Source organism: Zymoseptoria tritici, chromosome 1 (assembly GCF_000219625.1).
Source record: "Zymoseptoria tritici IPO323 chromosome 1, whole genome shotgun sequence".
Lineage (NCBI taxonomy): Eukaryota > Fungi > Ascomycota > Dothideomycetes > Mycosphaerellales > Mycosphaerellaceae > Zymoseptoria > Zymoseptoria tritici.
Genome location: NC_018218.1, coordinates 4,401,617 through 4,420,684, shown reverse-complemented (window position 1 = coordinate 4,420,684; position 19,068 = coordinate 4,401,617). Strand labels below are relative to the sequence as shown.

Sequence of the window (19,068 nt, the reverse complement as noted above, 5' to 3'; positions counted from 1 at the left end):
GATCATCATTCAGAGGCGTGATGGTGCGATGATGCTTACCTGTGAACAAGTCAGCTGCGGATTCGCATGGATTTATGTGTAGTGGCGTGTGTCTGTTGTTTCGGATCTCAGACTGTTGATCAATTAGCATGAGCAAGCATAATGGAGTATACGACACATGCTCACATTTTCAGTGTTTTGTGTTTCAATGCGGACACATGCACATTAGGCAATGGACCGCTCAAACAGTGTGAATATTGATCATCATTGTGGAAGTGAAGTGGATTGAGAGATGTGTACCTGGAGAGACAATCAGTCAGTTTAACGCCAGATTGCAAATGTGGTTTGGCTTCAAGGTAGAATGCGATTGTTGGAATCAGTTGACGCTTTCTCAACATTCATCTCCTCGCCAAAGAATCCGCAGGGTTTGTACGCCCTGATTTTGGTGGAAACCAAGCTTGGAGAGTCTGTCCGCCCGTTGCGTTGTAGGTCTCATCTTTGGACGAATGGAGGTAGGGTGGACGTGTGATGTACCTGATTTGGAACTGTCAGCAAAGTTCGCGCTTCATCTTGTTCGTGGATGACGGATTGATGAGAGCAGTGCGTTTCATATAAGGCTGAAACTTGAATATGTGGTTGTCGACATTTGTATCTTCCGATCGAGGAATGCCATCCTTTGATCATGGTGTATAATCATCAACGCGGGGAGTGAGGTTGGTGAAGTGGAATGTAAATAGCATACCTTTTCGATGTGTGCCGACCGTCCATTGAAGAACGTCGGCCATGCGAGCAGCCAGCAGCGATGGACTACATGCTTGGTCTGTGATCGAAAGTCAGCGCTTGACCAGATGTTGGAGTTCCTTTCAATGTAGGCATTGGGCGGTCGAGTCTCAGTGTAATTCTAGAGTTATTTGAATCCTTCATGACGTTATAGGCTTTGGATTGTTCGTGTTGTAACATCATTGGTGGATGAAGAGGAGGAACTGGTGGAAGCCTACCTGGCTGCGAATGAAGCTCAATGGGCGTCCCGGACGCGAGATCAACCGTTGACGTGTTCCAGAGTCCTGAAGACAGTGACCATTATTGTTACGGTCTGCACTCCGTATGGCGATGGCGAAAGATCATATTCGAGTGAGTGGGTGGGTGTGGTGATAGAGTTGTGATATCGCGAAAGACGAAGGTTGAAGATTTCTGCGAGAGATCCGAATTGCTTAGCGCGGGTTATGTAAGCTGGACATCTTGGCGGCTTTGTTACAGGGGTTTATGAGAGATTGAATCACTGAACACATCCCGACTTCGAGCTTGGAGTGAGTCGCGACTCGCATTGAGATATCTAGGAGCTCACCATATCATCGTCGCGTTGTAGTACCCAACCGGGCTCCCTTTACTGCCCAGCACCTTGGCGACTGCCGCCCGACAATCATCACTCATTTGTGCCTTGCCACAGCTGACCACGGCCAAACTACTCGTCGCGAGGCTCCTTCTGTGCCTAATGATCGCTTCGAAGTTCGGTCGTCCATGGAGAGTCTCGTATGGAAGTTGCTGATCCTCGTCCTTGTCTGCTACCGCGGAAGCAGTCAGATAGACTGTCATGTGCACTCGATCAGTGTGTATGACCTCCGCCAGCTCGTTGGCGCACACGTCATCGGGCAGATCACGCCGAGGACTAGCCCAAGCGATGTGGATGCGGGAGGTGGAATTCGCAGTGATGATGTGGTGGGTGTGAGAGATTGCGGCAGCAATGCCAGAGCCTCCGCACAGGATGAGTATGTCGGAGTAGGTCGAGAGGTCGACAGGTACGCCATACGGGCCTTCGAGGAAGACTGTCTCGCGGCTTGAGACGATGTTCTCAGGTGCAAGAGAAAGCTTCCGTTCAAGTCGGCGGGTCATGCCTTGGTGAGGGCGAATGAGGAGAGTATGAGCCGTGCTACAATAGTGGTAGTCGTCGGGAGACTTTCGCACTGAAGCGTGTATTTGCTTGTCAGCGGCCGATGTGCGCGGTGATGCCGATGGTGAAGAGGCCGGCCGTCGCCAGGAACACAATGTGAAGGGATGGCTCTCCCACCCGCGAATGTTTCCCGGGATATACAAGTAGTAGTAGCGTCCAGGGACAATGTCTGTCTTTGGGAGAAATTCGCTGATGTCCATTCGAATCAGATCGGTGCTGTGGTTGTATGTAACCGTGGCCTTGGCTCCCTTCGCGAAGCGTGGCATGACCGAGAGGGCTGTCGTTCGAACGATTCGCAGTAAGCGATCCAGCGCCCAGATGCCGATGCATGGGTACAGGAAGTAATTGAACTGGCCATTGAAGATGCGCACGTGGTACCAGAGCGTGATGAGAGACAACAACGCCGCCAAGATGTGAACAGCGAGAAAGAGTTCGTAGCAGCGTTGCCGGAAAACATAGGAGGAAGCCGGGAGCATCAGACACATGACGATCGTGGCAATGCCGCCGGCCCACCAGTACACTTCCTTCCACGAGGATACATAAGTGCTCGTCCAGGCCGCATAGAAGGAGTAAGCAATCGAATGGACGACGGCGTGCAGTACCGATATGCGGGCGATCCATCGGTGGAAACGGTTGAATGTCGCATACGACCTGGAGATTTGTCAGTGTACCGTGTTAAGATGTAGCGATATGGTCGCACTGACCAGCCTGTCAGCCACATGAAAGGCTCATTGCGCGCCGAAAAGACCCAGACCATGGGTAGCTGAGCAAATGACAAAAAGCCTGTGCGGTCACCAATGTAGCGAGCGAGCTGAACTCGCTTTTCTGGATAGCTGCGAATAGGTCAGTACATAGACGCTGTCAACCACCGGCTGCAAGGACTCACTATAAGTTACCAGTGAAGATGTCATAGCTAGGAAAGCACATGACGATATTTATGACAAGGTAGAGGGTCAGCAGGAGAGTTTCGAGTCTCGGTGGAATGGTAAAAGCATGAGCGACCGCTTCTGCTTGCTTCTGACCGAAAGTTGCCGGTAATATGAGCGTCCTGCGAACCCACAGCCACCAGCTCGACGATGAACACCCGTCGACCGGTTTGCCCATGTACACCAGAATGCGATAGACCATGCCAACGACAATCACGAGGCCCCAGAAACCGATCAAGGCAAAACTGAAGTCGAAGCTGAGGTCATAGTTGAAGTACTGCGCGTCCACGGTCCTTTCCGATCGTGTGTGCCAGTCTAAGTCTGGGATTGCCGCAACTCCTGGACCGAGCGGAGCGTTCGCAGTGGCCAGTCCGGCAGTATAGTTCAATACGAGGATGTTGTTCAGTGCTTCGTCCGACAGTCGGGCGTCCTCGATAGTAGGGTATGGCAGTCCGATCTGATCACAATCTCGTGCGAGGGCCTTGCGCCCCTCGCGAACTTCCCGAGGAGTGCAGTACTTCTGGCCGCAGTACAATATTGAGTTGAGCAGGAGTTTGTTGGAGCACCTGTTCAGCAGGTAGCCGTTGATGTCGGTGCTGATGGGCGTGAAGTTGAACTTGACGTAGTTGAGTGTGCCTTGACAGCCTGCCGTGAAACGATTAGCTCGGTGTCAGTGACAATCAGGCAGCTGGGGCGTAGTGTACCGTAGATGCAGTATTGTTCCGGTAGCGGATAGTAGTTTCTGTACCATTTGTATTGCTGCACAGGGTAGCTTGCGGCGGTGACATTTGATGTGAAGAACACCAACAGAATGTTAAGACCCAATGCTAAGGATGAGACTGTCCAGCGTGCCATCTTGAGCGGATTGACGAGAGTGTCACGAAAGTCGGCCGATCAGCAGCGTCTGCGATGTTAACTATGTACTCGGACGTATGAGCCTTCCGGCATCCTCGTGCGCGGGTGACGAACAGTGAGCTTCGATCAGATGGTGCGACCATCCTAGGAAAAGTGAGGCTCGCTTTCGGCAAGTAACGTGATTGGCAAGACTTGACAAGGACCGGGATCGAAGAGACTTGAGCTTCGGAAGCATTTGCGATGATATTGGAGTGTTCGCATCCGGTCAGAGTTGCTCGTGAGCGAGCGAGAGAAGGCGGTGAGGTCGTCTGCCATCAGATCGGCGAATAGAAGAGTGAATAATAAGGTACCAGCTCAGTGATCCCGCAGAACAGCACACGATGCCAATCGGGAACGCCACAAGGATGATCATCAGACCGAATGAGCATGGGCACCGCTCGCAACGAACATGGTAGATCGGAGCTTAATGATGCATGGTGATCCTTGAAAGAGATCCGTTCCGGCATATCGGTGTCGAGATCGCTGGTCAAGGCCCAAGACATGCTGACCATTCGCGATTGTGGCGGGAGGAGGATAAAAGCTGATGACTTGCGATCTCTTCCACCGCGATTTGGTGGTGAGATGATGTGAGTTGTGTCGTAGAGAGCGACCTTCCCGTCTCGAGATCAGACTGAGTTGTGCTTATTAGCCCGAAGGGCCTATAATAGTCGACTGCTTTTGAAAAAACGAATAAGGTTTAATTAGCTCACAGCCAAAGTTGAAAAGGTCCGTTACGTGCCGCACCCTACGTGATCCTCTATCTAAATTTCGCTCTACCTCTATCTGAAATTTGCTCCTCTATCTAAATTTCGCTCTACCTCTATCTGAAATCTGCTCTACCTTATTCTGCCTAGTCGAATTGTTATCTAAAGGGCTACTACTACCTTACAAAACAATTGCACCGGGCGCGCTACTTTAGAAAAAGAATCGAACAAAAGAGGCCGGGCGGGCTATAGACCCTTCTTATATCGACGCAGCTTAAGCTATGTACCTCTAGGTATTCTTCTACAATAGTAGGGCTACGACTTCCGTTACTAACTAGTACGCTTACTATAGAAAAGAAAGGCTACTATAATAAGAACAATAGTAAAGTAAATAAAGTCAAACGCTAAGCATCGTTACATCGACCCTAAACTTTCGGCCGGAGCCGGTGCTATGCCGAATGCGACTTAGCCCTTCGGGCTAACTCTTTAAGCACCGCTCGGCAAAATAGGCTTCATGTCAGCGAGTCGTTTCAGCTTCGATTTTCCAAGATTAGCTTGCATTGACCGACAAGAACATCCAATCCCAGGTAGCTTGCACTTGTGGGAGGCACCTTGCGATTTGCGGTGAGATCACAAGCTTGATCGTGGTGGATATTTAGCAGCGTAATTGCGTCTTTCTTCCGCAGCGAGATAAGATGGCCGTTGCGGTAATAAGTGTCCCATGAAGCATCATGTATTCAGACCTGACTCTTGTAGGCTGTCGGTCAAATATGGTGCCGCTCAAGTCCGTGTTCACTCGTAGGTTTTCACACTGATGTCCGACAGTTCCACTCCGTCTATGGTCCACAATCTTGCCCAGTGCCGCGTGGTGATAAAAAGGGCAATCGCCGGTGGGGCAAAGGTAAGCGCACGCCGTCGAGTGCAAATTCCATTGCTGATCTACCTCATGTAGGCACTCTTCCTCCCCGAAGCAAGTGACTACATCGGTGGCTCACCAGACGAGACATTGTCATTGTGTAAACCTGCGAGCTCTTCGCCTTTCCTTCTCGGCTTGCAAGAAGAGGCAAAGAAGCACTCGTTGCCAATATCTGTCGGAGTTCATGAGCCGAGTGAGGACCCAAACAGCAAGCGAATCAAGAACACCCTTCTGTGGATCGATGAGAAGGGTCAAATCGCCCACCGATACCAGAAAGTGCACCTCTTTGACTTGGAAATCGAGGGAGGTCCGATCATGAAGGAGAGCAACGTGACCGAGCCGGGCAATAAGATCTTACCGCCTTTCAACTCGGCCGTGGGGAAGATCGGCTCTATGATCTGCTTTGATCTGCGCTTCCCAGAGATAGCGCTTGCTCTCAAAAGGCAGAAGGCCGACGTTCTTCTCTATCCTTCGGCATTCACCGTACCAACGGGCAAAGCTCACTGGCTTCCACTCCTCCGAGCACGAGCAATCGAGTGCGAGTCGTACGTTATTGCTGCTGCTCAGGTCGGTGCGCACACCGAGAAGCGAACAAGCTATGGGCATAGCATCGTCATTGATCCTTGGGGAGAGGTTGTTGCTGAGCTCGGTGGTGAAAAGAAGGAAGAGCCGGAGGTCATATTCGCAGAAATCGACCTTGAGCTATTGAAGCGAGTCAGGACTCAGATGCCTCTGTTGAGGCGAACGTAAGTCATCAGCAAGAGATGGTGATCCTTGAGGCTTGAGCTGACACAGAGTAGTGATGTTTACCCTGAGGTCTGAGTCCTGAAGAGGCTCTCTGGGTTGTTCTATTCGTTGCTTCCCGCTCGAACGTCGTGGTGTAGGCGTACACCTCCCTAGACCATGGTTAGGGTTAGGGTTGGGTGATTGCGAATGATGAAAGAAATGTCAATCTCGTCTGGCATTGTCGGGTATTCAGCATTGACGAAAGCCAACAGAGAATATTGCCCTGGTGACCATCCCCAAAATCGTACATCAGTTGATGGTCGTCTTATGTCGAAGCCTGCAATATTTTCCCAAACACTGCCACACCTTCTCGCCCAAGAGCAGTTCCGACCGCGACAACGGCTGCGCCGACTGAGCGCATTCTCATGTACCCAGCTAGGTCCCCAACACCGCCGACACCAATAACATCTATCGTCCTCAGCTCCTCGTGTTGATCAAGCATTGTGCGAATTGTTCTGACGTTGCCCAAAGCCAGAGGATGAAGAGGTGTTCCTGCCATGCCTCCAATTCCTGCACCAGACGCAGAACTCAATACTGGAGTGCCGTCGATGTCTCCCAGTAGTAGACTCGAGCCCAGAGTGTTGGTTGCCGTGATGAAGTCGATGGGACATGTTGGGCTGCTTGACTCCTTCAAGGCGTCGATCAAGATCTGGAATTGGTCATGATAGGTGTAGGGCGGAGTCTTGATGCCGATTGCCACCCTCATGGAGCTTGTTGGATTTGGGACATTTGCAACGGCTTGCAAATATTCAATCAGGGCCAGCTTGGAATATGCTGGAGGCGGCTTGTCCGGTATGTTTGGGCAAGACAGGTTGATCTCCATGCAGAGCGGGTTCGATAACTTCTGCTGAGCGTCCTGAATCATGCGGTAGCACTTCACCACAGCATCCGAGCTACCGGTCACCGATATGATGACTGGTTTATTTTTGCGAATGTGGTCGGGCAGTTTAGAGTCCGCGATGACAATCTCAATCATGTCAAGGTATGCTGTGAGCGAAATTGGACTATAGCCAAGAGTGTTCAAGCTGCCGCCGTGGGAGGCCGGAATTTCAGCTTCTTCATAATCATCAAGCATTGATGTGTGGTCGCCGCCATCGAAGAAGGCGAATTGATGGATGCGCGGATCATGCTTGAAGGCATTGAGTAGACTTGTGCGGGTTGTGATTGCTCCCGTGTTCGTCGAGTCGAATAGATTTTGGAGATGTTCTCGTGTCGTGCACCATGGGTTCGCTGAATTGACGAGTGGTGGACTTATCCGAGGAAGTGGCATGTTAGGCCTGATCACAGAGCAACCAAGCTCGAAGAAGTGTCGCCGGGTCGAAAGCACTGGAGAATCTCTATCAGGCAAGTGGCCGCACTCCGATTTGCTGGTTGGAGAGTGCGGCGAGGATGGCTGCGGTTGTCAATGGACACCATGTGTGAGGAAGAACAAGTGACTTGGCTTATCGGACAAGCTCGAGGTCCGATCATTGCCGATGCAGACGTGCCGCGGGGAATCGGCATTCAAGTACTTCACCTTCAATCATCAAATGAAGCGACACAAAGGCGGTCGTGCCATCAACACAGCTTGTGTAGATCACCAATAAGCCCTACCTTGAGAGTTCTGACATATCTAAGGTCGGTGAAGTGGTCCCAATTGCTGCAATCTTCCGACCTTTTGATCGATCAGAGTCATGACTGTGTCATTTCTGGGCCGTGAAACATTCCGTATTCAGGTCGGAGAAGGAAACTGATGATGAGGTGCCGCGCAGATGACGCCGAATTGTGAAAGAGAGAGGCCTCCTTGATGGAGCCATGGGCGACATTGATGAAGTTGAAGAAGTCTGGAGCTCTCGCAGGCCCATTGCATTCACGTGGAAGTAACTCTAATTTTAGCAAGGCTTGGCGCCGACCTCAGCTTGCCATTTCCGACCACTTCCGACGACGAACCAACGCAACAAAACGAGAACACAACATGCACTTAGCACAGTGACTCTATCGTCTTACATATGTGTTATAGACAGCGTCTGTAGCGTTGTTGGAACGATATTTGGTACCGATACCGCCGAAAGCTGGGTCGGGCACGCAGCCAGCGGGGAAGCGAAAATCTGAACCTTGCTTCTTGAAATTCGCACTGGGCGAACCCTATGGCTTTCAAGCCTCGCAGTGCATGTGTACGAAGCGTAAACAGTATGCCAGAGGCATGACAACGTCCTTCGTAGCGGTCTCCCCAGTTCTAGCCCCTATAGCGAAAGAATCCGTTCTGTCGACCGAACAACGTTGTGTACAGTCCCGAGCGCCCTACCATGATGTTGCCCCGCATCTGCCGCTCGCTGCTGGCGTGCCGACTCCACCCTTGGCGTCCTAAGTCCCGCTAGAACACCCAAAATCAGCCCCTATTGGTCAAAACTCATCATTCCTCGTGTTTAGTCGTCTTATACGTTACCACCGTCGTCCCCTTCATCAATACAACAGGCGTTGTAGCAAAGTGGTTACTGCGATTGACTAGAACCAATCAATTCATTGATTAATTGCTATCAATTCCCTTCGGGGGGTGAGTCTGATCCACAAAGCCTTGTTTCAATGCATCGCTAACAACCTCAAAGCGTAGGTTCGAGTCCTGCCAACGGTTAGTCCGCTTCACATCTGGCTATATACGAGCTTGACCTAACATCTCCTCAGTCGTCTACTCCGACAGCCTTTATTTTTCGCGATTTTTTGGTCATATGGCGTGTTGGCACATGATCGCTTTTTGGTTGGATAGCCACGCGCTACTCACACTAACCTGGGCAAGGCTCGACGTCATGCTCTTTTTGCGCCTCTCCTGAGCTATCAATCGTCCAAATCAGTCAAGAATTGGAAAAGCTGTGCACAATCAAGGGGCCCGGGCTTTTTTCCCGCTGTGTCGAGCATTACCAAGCAACTGCGCGTCTTCCGACACTGCAAATCCTACATTGTATGACGATGAGATTGATCGCACCTTATTCACCATATCCGCACGAGCACAAGATCGGGCAATGGCCTTCTCTGCATGTTGTTGGCACGGGGTTGGCATTCTTGGGTCGAGTTTGGTCTTGAACTGACCAAATGTTACCACGCCAACGACACGGTCACGACAATCGCAGAAAACGTGAAGAATCATAGCTCTTGCAGCGGTGCTGACAACAGAAGTGCTTGACGCTTGTGTTGGCCGTATGCGTCGATTCCCTCATTTCACGCTAAGAAGATAGCGGGTATGGGCAATAGCAAAAACAACTTCCAGCTACAATGGCAGACTGCTTTGACATTCGAAGTCGTCAATGATGGCAATAGCTTCGATCTCATACCAATATAGCTATACAGATCACCCTCGATCAAGCCGCCATGCTACAGACTTGCATTCCCACCTCCAACCTTCACCTCGACCAGCTCCCTATATATTCTCTTCAACTCCACGACATCCGCCCTCAACTCAGCGACCTCTTCTTCCTTCTCGCCCAACATTTCCAAGCTCGCCTCATACCGTCCCTGCAGTCCCTCCATGGCCTTTTCCGCCTCCTCCACTTTCTTCTTCCCCTCCATCTCCCTCATGAGATCCACCACCTCCGCCCTCGCCGCATCTCTTTGCGCACCCAATCGAGCCAGCTCGTCTCGGAAACTTGCCTTTTCGCTCTCCAGCTTGCGGACCAGCGCACTCATTCGCTCGACGAGTTGGACACTCGGTCCTACTCCCGGTCCCGCCGTGGATGTACTCATCAGATCGGCGATTGTGCGCTGCGGTGAGCTTTCTTCAAAATCACCAGCTTCACTGATGCCAATCTCAATCGACGGTGTAGGGTGTACGGCTTGAGGACTCGAAGCATCATATGAATCCTGCCGACTAAGCGATGGACTGAATGACTCTTGCCGGCTTGCGGAGGCTGAGGCAATGTTCGAACTGCGCCGACTGGTCGATCGCTGTTCGGTGTGCAGAGCCGCGAGGTCGTGGGAGGTCAGGCGGGATTTGGGTTGCCGGACATCGACGGAGGAGCCTTTCCGGCTGAAGTAATTGGGTGATTCTGTTCGAGAGGCAGGACTGAGGATTTCGCGGCGAGACTTGGATCTCTCTTCCTCAAGACGTTGGGACATCTCAGCCTCCCATTGCTTGCGCTGGCGGTCAACATCGGCTTTGGTCTCAGCATGAGAGGCCTCCGCTTGTTGCAGACGAGACTGCAATGCCGCCAACTGAGCCTTGCAAGCGGACAGGTCCTCCTCCAAGCTCTTCACTCTATCCAATGCACTCTCCTTCTCATCTTCGACCTTCCTCGCCTTGACACCCACCTCTCTCGCCTTCTTCCTAATCTCACTCTCCCTCTTACTCATCTCGTCCCTCTCGTTTTCCAACGCCGCGACCCTCGCATTCAACGACCCTTCGATCGTCTCCCAGTTGCCCTTCGCAAGCGCGTACTGCTGTTGTAGAGTCTCAACCTGCCGCATCAATTTGACACTGCTCTCGCCCTCCGCACTCCCGCCATCCGTCGCGCTCGCTTCCTCCGCTCGGGCTCTCATCGCTTCGAGCCTCGACTCCAGTCCTGAGATCTCATTCTTCCACTCCAACTCCTTGACACTGAAGCCCTCTCTCTGCCGTTCGACTTCCTCCTTGGCCTTCTTGATCTCGGTATCCGCCCTATCCTCGGCAAGCTTCTTCTCAATCTGCGCATCTTCCAACTCATTCTCCAAATCTGCAATTCTATTCTTGTCAACCTCCAAAGACTTGCTACGATTCTCCGCCTTCGCCGCCTTTTCCTTGGCCTCCTTCAATTGTGTTGTCAAACTCCTCACCAACTCCGAAGCATTCTCACGATCCACCTTCAATTCCTCCACCTGCTTCTCAATCGCCGCAATCTGCTTCGTCTTCTCATTCGCTTGTCGTTCCGTGACGTCTGTCTTCCGAATCTTTGCTTTGAGATCTGCCTCGCTTCGCTCCGCCCGTTCTAGTCTCTTCTTTAGCTCTGCCGTAACTTTGTCGTCCTCGACTCCTTTTGTCCGCAGCTTCTTGATAGTCTGCAAGTGCTTCATCTCCGTCTTGCTGAGCTTCTCTCCCTCTTGCATGAGTAGTGCGATCTGCTGATCCTTCTCCGCGAGCTGCCTTTCTAGAGTGTTTACTCCTGTAGCAGCATTGGCTTCTTTAGCTGCGGCCACGGTCTCGTTCGCGAGGTATGTGAGCTTGGCCTGAAGAGCATCAATTCGTTCGAGATATGCGTGCATCTCTTCTTGTCGTTGAGCTTCAGCTTGGGTGTAGTCCGCTTGCATCTGATTCATGGCTGCTTGGAGCTCCGCAGCGCTCTTCGGAGGTGTCTCAAGACCATTGGGCACATCGATCGATGGTCGCGCAGAGGTCTCGCCAGATACCACGCCCGCTGAAGGTACTGCGCTGTCTAGTGACACTCGCGCCGGATTTATAGGTAATGTTGATGTTGCCAATGAGCCACGCTCCTCCTGTGCAGGCTGCTTGCCTTCTACAGCTGCATCCTTCTCGCCAGCAGCCTTCTCTTGCTTCGGTAGCTGATCCGCCTCAAGATCCGGCGCTGACTTAGGAATTTCCACGGACCGCCTGGTGTCCGCGCTCGTCCTCCCACTGCCACCATCGTTCGTTGGAGTCGAGACCCTGGACGGCGGCTTCTGCGTCGCTTTAGCCAGTCGTTCCGCCAGTCGGTCATTTACTCTCGACCTTGAGGCATCTCTAGAGCCCTGCGTGGAGGACGCAGCTTTCGGAGCTGCGAGTCGGCCGGAGTTGGCACGCGTCAGATTGGTCTTCGTCTTATCGGCTGCTGATGCATTTGGGTCGTCGGCGAGGATAGTGTCCAGGCGTGATTCGAGGTTGGTGATGGCGCCGGTAAACAGAGAGCCCCATCCTCCTCCGCCTCCGCCAGTCTTCTTCGCCGGGCTGCTCATCGTTGGAACGATGGATGTGGAGGGCTGTGTTCGATCTCGTGTTCTTCAAGGATCGTCGGGTTGGACTTCTTTGCGTCGCGACATTTCAAGTCCTGGTCACCGCAGTAGTGGTGCATTCATGTCGTACAGTTCTTCTGTAGAAGATTGTGTAGGTCGCGCAAGCTGGCATTGATGCACGTCTATCGAGAACGTTCGTCGTCAGCGGGGGTCGAGCTTCAACTTTCACGAATCGGAAACCACTTCACTTTCGCGACAACAACATTGACCTTCACATGTGATCATGTAGAGGCAGATCTGCAACAACATGTCGTACAATCCCAGCAACGCCTACTCGTCGGCGAGTCCAGCACCTCCACTTCCCAGCTATCACTCCACGCCGCCTCCACCCCCACCGAAGACCTCGACGCCCTCGTCCCGTGGACCACCACTCCCACCAACCCCAGGACAACAGCATCAATCCTCCGAACTAGACGGCGGACAGAATTACCATACTCAGCAACCTCGGATCTCACCAATTGAACCAGGATGGCTGCCAGAAACACTCAGAGATAAATCGTACAGCCCTCAGTCTCAACTACCTGTAGATGCAACTAACATATCGCCCAGCACGTCCGACCTCCATCGCATTCTCTCTACACCCTCCTTGCAGTCCGCCCTCCTCACGAATCCCTCAACAGCTCACCCGTCCATACAACAATCCGTCGCTCCGCTCCAACCACTCATAAATACCAACCTTCACTTGACCTCCACGCTCCTCGACCTTGAACGTCAGCTCTCTCACCTCCGTCAGCATACTCAAACCCGCCTGCTCTCCCTACGAGCTCTCGAACAGAACCACCGCACAAAGATTTCAGAAACCGAAACCGCATTACAAGAGTTCAGTCCAATGGCATTGTACCAGAGACTCTCGGCGAGTGGGCAAGAGCAAGAGGCACTCAATAGAGGGCTGGAGGAGAGTTGGCTGGAAGAAGAGGGTTTGGCGAGCGAACGGGAGGTGGGAGAATTTGTGAGACGGGTCAAGGAAGGTAGGAAAGTGGCTTTCTTGAGGAGGGAGAGAAAGGGTCGCTGGGACGAGGGCAGGGTTGGCGGATGGAGATGAGCAGTGACTGGAGCAGAATGTGGGAAATATTGGAACATGACAAGGCTTCAGGGCAGTGCTCGTGCTCGTGCTGGAACCTCGTCGCACGCTGAGTCTGACTGGACATTCTCTACGCCGGCGCTCCATGAGGTTCAACCTCCCAAGCCCGGGTGTCTTTTCGAGCTCGACTTTTCCGGATTTGAAGCCTTTCGGGAAGTTGCGCAGCCTTGCTCCCCCATTCTCTCCGCGGTCGCGGCTTTGCGTCACAATGACACCATAGTCATCCCAATACTGTCCAAACGACGGTGGGGGCCGCCACGGAAATCCTCCAGTGTTGAGATGGGGAGTGTAGGCAAGCGGGCTCCCACTCCAGGCCGCGAGAGGGGGCCCGAGGATCGGTAGAGCGGCCAAGAAGAGTATGGGAAGAGCTGCAAACAAGAAAATGTCCAGCTGCGAATGACGTTCCCGATCCTCACAAGTAGGCGCAAGGAAAAGCATCGAGTCTTGCGTCTTGCACAGCCAGAGTGACCGGCAGGACTGCTCAATCCGCGGCCCCCGGCTCGCTTTGAAAGTGTGCAGTACCGGAGCTATACAAGTCTGGTTGTTTTTGACACTAGCAGAGTACCGAAGCTCGCTCGAAACTGCCCCGCAAAGTGCAACTCCATCGCACGTCTCCGCTATGGTACGGGACACGGATCGGGGAGATGTAGCGGTTAGCTCTCCCGCCGAGTCGGAGGGATGCGTTCTCCGGATATCGTCAATGGGGGCGTTGATTGCGACTCATCCGAGAGGTCCTGGCGTCTACCCTCGCCGTGCAGACGATTGCGCTCGATAAGAGCAAGACAGATATGCGTAGTTGAGCGCCAGAGCTACGACTACGCTTCAGCATTACAGCCATGATCCATCCCCTACCGCACTTGTAGTCATCGAAGGCAGGTTACGAGCGTAAGCTCGATTACGTTGGCTAGTCTTATGATCTGCTGGATGGTGCGAATCGAAGACACTGTCGACGCACCGGCACGTGGCATTCTCTGCTACAAGTAGCGGAGGCGCTCTGTAGTGCACCTGCGCGCCATTCTTTTCATCGTGGAGAGCGCGTGGCTAGAAGGGATGAGATGACGGATGAGGGTAAAGACGCGGGGCGGGTGAATCATTATATGCCGCTCGGGCAATACGTACAACACGACATCAGCCACGCAGCTCTACATTGAATTTGAGCCGAACATCGCCATCGACATGCAATCATCTGGTCGAAGATGAGGTATCCAAACGTATGGAACGTCGACCTCCACACTACCAAACCATGGTGCGTCTATACGCTCTGCTGCAGAATGGCTGTTTGAGTTAGCCCCGTTATGGAGAGAGTCCGACAAACACGGTCCATCATGCCGCCTTCTGGCTGACAACACCCTGAGCTCATCGCAACTGACACACAATAGGCACTCATTCTCTGCGCATGGATCGCTGCCACGGGCTTTTTCGTGGAGTGCACCTTGGCGGTCGACTCGCTTGGTGAGTCTAGCATCGTCGCTGCATCGACAGTCTTCCTTTCCAACGATATTGACCAACAATGTACGGCTTGATATAGACTATCGAGTTCCTGTCCAGCCTAGCAAATTCGAATTTATCGCCCTAATGATGTGGTTCATCGAATTCACCTTCGTCATCAGCCAGGGCTGTATCAAATTGGCGATTCTAGCGATCGTGAACCGCTTCGTAAAAGACACAACCTATACTCGGATCCGATACGCCATATATGGTGCGGCCATTCTCACCGCTTGACACTCGCTAGTAATGCTCGTTATTGCGTGCGCAGCCTGCCACCCTTTGCAAGGTTTCTGGAGATTCTTCAACCTGGCCTATGCCGCCGACCACGAGTACTACTGCATCGACAAGGCCGCGACTGGGCTCCTAGCTGGCGTTATCGCCGTTATTAGCGATCTTTATACTATTGCAATCCCGTGGGCAATCAGTCGGTCTTTTGGACTGAACAAAAGGCAGACATTCGCGCTGAACTTCGTGTTCATGCTTGGATTGATTGTCACAGTCGCCAGTTGTCTACGGACGGTAAGACAGTCGAAGGGCAGAAGGCCTGCAGCGGTCTGAGACCGTCTCTCGAGCTATGCCAGCAGGTCTCAGTCCGGTCAAGATTCCTTTTGCGTCCGAGCCATTGCTGACCCTTCCACCCCGTTCTAGTACTATCTATACTGTAAGGCTTTCATCGACAATGCTTTAGACGGCTTCGACTGACAGGAACCCATCACAGTGGTCTACGTGGGCAGACTTTCCCCGAACCTGATGCGAACCATAATCTGGGCGACTGTAGAGATTCAGCTGGCCATCATTTGCGCTTGTCTGCCATCACTGCGAGTCGTCTACCGCTTGATCATGGGGACCCGATTTTTCGAATCAGGTGCAACGGCTTTACTACTCCAATGGAACGCGAGGGCCAACGCATGATCTGGACCAGTCAACGGTGTCAGTGAGCGCCACGCCCATGGAGGTGACTTCGTCAATGAAACAAGGTCGCGTGGTAGATCGAGATTCCAAGACTCTCTCGCTACTGAAAGGATCTCTCACGAGCTCGGATGAGAGTGGTGGCTACTCTGGATCATCAACAACGTAACCCAGTCTGAGACATCAAGGATGTCGGGCCGCAACGAATATCACGGCATATATTGGAGGCATGACGATACACTGAGGTCCCCAATGCGATTGAAAGCAGGAGCACCCCGAACAGGGTCGGTATCTGTGAGCCGGAGCACATCGAGACCATTGTCGCGTTCTCAGCACAGAGGTGCAAACCCGGAACCGACTATGTGAGCAAAGCAGAGGATCAAGAGAAGAGGATGAGCAGGTCCTTCATGGAGCAGGCCGGAAAATCTCGCCAGGCGATTCGCGGCACGTGTGACATTGAGAGATCGAGAGCTGGATGAAGCTATTGAGACAAATAGGAAGTGTGACGAGACACGAGCTACGGCCAAGACGAAATCATCAATGAAAGGAGATGGCGACAAGGGGGCATGATGGCAGGGAAGGAAGGCAGAGACGACGAACGTGACGGGTCAGTCACGGCATGTCCATGCCTAGCGATCCAGCGAACGATATTTTTCCCGACTGTTCACGGCCTGGTCATGACTTTGAGCGGGCTTTGCACGTCTCCTCCTCTCGGTAGGTAACGAGTCGTTGGCCCACGGTCGACGCAGCGATGACACCCGTGGGATCGTCTCGAATATATGGAGACGGAGTCGTCCGAGCATCCGACGAGAAAACCGAACGGTGAGCACGGTTGACATTACGCGTACGACACGACGCGAAAGTAGCCCTGCCGTCTTATCGTATCGTGCAAAGCAATACCGCCATGGTCATGAGAGTTCAAGGCCGCAGCTGTCCATCAAAAACAATGGGTGTTCATGATGATCCCGCGGCAAAAGGACATTCACAAAGGCCCAAGATACACGACGAGTGGGACAGAACGGGAGCAATTCGGGTACCTATCTCCGTGGTGGCGGAGAGCCCGTGCGACGGTATGAGTGAGGTGCAAACCCCCATCGATCGAGCCAGGCAGGGCCCGCCAGGCCCGTATGGCGTGATAGCCATGGCCTTCAATTCGGACCCCACGAGAGTCAAGATGGGGCGATGGAGAGAGAGGGCATGATGCACGATCAAATGACTGACCCTGATGAAGACTTTGGACGCAGATGTGGGAAGTGTATGAAGAAAGAGAGGACTGGCGCAGAACGACGGGGTGATGCTGGCAGCTGGGATGGCACAGAGAGATGAGCAAGGGCTGGAGTTGGAGATCCGGGGACGACTTCCTCTACGAGCTCGTGGTGTTCCTCTACTACCCAACTGCTCGACTGTGACCTTAGCCATCACAGCACCACGACTCCGTGTCTCGGTGTAAAACCTGCTTCAAGCGCATGTTGACTCCCAAGGTAATGATCGCTCATCTCTCCAATCGCCGCCATTTCGCCTCGATCCAACATCCCTTATCCACCACTCGTGTCCAACATTGCCCATCTCCAAGCGCACGTCCTCTACCACCTCGCCCCTCTCCTCACAACTGTCAAATCCCCATCAAAATCTCCCCGATTCCACCTTCCCACATCCCTTCCACAAGCAATCCATAATCTCTCGTCCAACTCCTTCCTCCTCTGCAATTCCACCGCCTTCTTCTCCGCTGAATTCATCAACTTGACGACTTTCGCAAGAGCCTTGGCGCTCACTGGTGCGTTGGCTTTCAGCTTTGCCTTTCGGTTGCCAGTGCCAGCGGTTGCAAAGGCGAACGGCGTTTCCGCGGTCGGAGTGGTGGGCGGGGAAGGCGTGCTAGGTCGGCGTTGGAGGGAGGGAGGTGGTCCAACTTCCAAATTGAGAGCTGCTTTGCCCGCGCGGCGTTTGGGAGGCGTGTTGAAGAGTCCTAGTCCAACACCTCCTTCTCCACTTCCACCACCCCCGCGCCTAAGTACGCGGGATGCCGAGTTTGGCTCTTCAAACGTGACGTCCATCATGGCTGAGTCGTCCTCGTCTATTTCGGTATCACCCTCACTCTGCCATCCACTTGCTGGTCGACCTGGGGGATTCATGCGAGGTGGGGGTGCGCGGAATAAAGCATGCTGATTGCTGCTCTCCTGTCCTCCATCACTTGCTCCAGGGCTACCATTCGTCCGACCCATTTGTTGTCTCCTCGCCGCAGCTCCATTCTTGCGAGGTGACGACTTGCGAGGACTGGGCGGGTACTCTGGCTCCATATCGACATCCTCGGAAGTGTCCCCTTCCTCTTCTGGTTCTGTGTCTAGGGACAGCTCTCCTAGAGGCACAGCTGCGCCTTGAGGTCTGCGAGGCGTTCGCGCGTGTGGAACAGGAGATGTCGGTGGCTTGGCCGGAGAACGAGTCGCGTCGTTCTCTTGTTCCGGATCGTCAATGTTCGAGTCGTCTCCGGACACTGGGCCGAGTGTTTCTGTCGGTCGAGGCGGAGGAGTCGTGATTCCGCCGAACACATCGTCTCTTCCGGACTGAAAGACAAAGGGCCGGTCCTGTTCCTCAGACACAGACTGCGGTCGAGGCTGTGTTCTTCTCGCAGGCGGTCCAGTAGGCGATCCGTCCGACCTCTTCGTAGCGGCCATTGTACTCCTGACCCGCGCAATCGTCCGTCTTCTCCGCGCAGGCACCTGCTGTGAAGACTCCATCCTCGATTGCTGCCTCGGTCTACTCTCCTCCTCCACTTGCACATTCTCCTCCTGCCCTCTCATCTGCGCCTCTTTCACATGCTCCACCAAATCCTTCGGCACCACCGCATGGATCCCCGTCATCATCTTCGCCATATTCGCAAAACTCTCATAGTTCTGCTGGATCAAGTGTCCTGCATCCGCATTCAACGCCGAGTCCGGATTCGGCTGGATCAGCAGACATGATATCGTGACCAGCACGTCCTTCAATGTGAGCTTGCTGTCCCAATCTCGCTTCAAGGTCTCCACGCAGACTCCGCCTGTTCGAGGTTCGACGTTCGGGTGGAAGAGAGGTGTGCGGAAGAATGCGGTCGGTGGTTGTTGTGGGTACGTGGGAGGGATATCGAGGTGAAGTTTGAACACTCCTGCGGAGAAGGGAGTGTGCATGGGACCGGCGAGGAGAACATCGAATTGAGTGAGGTCGTCGTTGGAGGAGGTGTAGGGTGAAAAGAAGTAGTTTGGTGGGAGACCTTCATTGTGAAGTGTGCTGTGGTCCGCGGCGAGGCGCCGGAGGGAACGCGAGTTCTGTACTGGGTGAGTATGAGTGTGCTGCATGCTGGATCTGGGAGTGTTTACCATGTTGATTGTTGATGCATGCAGCGTAAGATGTTTTCCGTATCTCTACTCGTATGCAAAGCTATGCGAAAGTATGCTCTGTATGATCCAAGTAGGAAGTATGCCGTCGGTAAGGTTGTCGGTGGTATAGGTGCGTAGGTG

At 53.2% G+C, this 19,068-nt stretch overlaps 5 protein-coding genes across 5 annotated transcripts; 2 read left to right on the top strand and 3 right to left on the bottom strand.

The window, feature by feature from the left end:
- Window positions 1-9: 9 nt before the first annotated feature.
- On the bottom strand, window positions 10-3,708 carry MYCGRDRAFT_89870 (ferric reductase-like transmembrane component; the record flags this gene model as incomplete). Its single annotated transcript, XM_003856535.1, has 6 exons — window positions 10-39; window positions 722-799; window positions 1,354-2,578; window positions 2,632-2,760; window positions 2,814-3,498; window positions 3,558-3,708. The coding sequence occupies 6 exons, from the start codon at window positions 3,706-3,708 to the stop codon at window positions 10-12; spliced, it is 2,298 nt and encodes a 765-aa protein (XP_003856583.1).
- Window positions 3,709-5,289: 1,581 nt separating this feature from the next.
- On the top strand, window positions 5,290-6,117 carry MYCGRDRAFT_31712 (uncharacterized protein; the record flags this gene model as incomplete). Its single annotated transcript, XM_003857057.1, has 2 exons — window positions 5,290-5,352; window positions 5,404-6,117. 2 exons carry the CDS (start codon window positions 5,290-5,292, stop codon window positions 6,115-6,117), a joined length of 777 nt encoding a protein of 258 aa, XP_003857105.1.
- Window positions 6,118-6,340: 223 nt separating this feature from the next.
- Window positions 6,341-7,529, bottom strand: MYCGRDRAFT_53893 (uncharacterized protein; the record flags this gene model as incomplete). The annotated part of the gene is made up of 1 exon (XM_003856534.1): window positions 6,341-7,529. One exon carries the CDS (start codon window positions 7,421-7,423, stop codon window positions 6,419-6,421), a length of 1,005 nt encoding a protein of 334 aa, XP_003856582.1.
- A 4,773-nt stretch (window positions 7,530-12,302) lies between these two features.
- MYCGRDRAFT_66947 (uncharacterized protein) lies at window positions 12,303-13,743 on the top strand (the record flags this gene model as incomplete). The annotated part of the gene is made up of 2 exons (XM_003857058.1): window positions 12,303-12,600; window positions 12,652-13,743. The coding sequence occupies 2 exons, from the start codon at window positions 12,350-12,352 to the stop codon at window positions 13,142-13,144; spliced, it is 744 nt and encodes a 247-aa protein (XP_003857106.1).
- Window positions 13,744-18,383: 4,640 nt separating this feature from the next.
- Window positions 18,384-19,029, bottom strand: MYCGRDRAFT_53885 (uncharacterized protein; the record flags this gene model as incomplete). Its single annotated transcript, XM_003856533.1, has 2 exons — window positions 18,384-18,876; window positions 18,928-19,029. Coding segments are annotated over 2 exons (495 nt in total), but the record flags the coding sequence as incomplete, so codon positions are not given.
- Window positions 19,030-19,068: the final 39 nt, after the last annotated feature.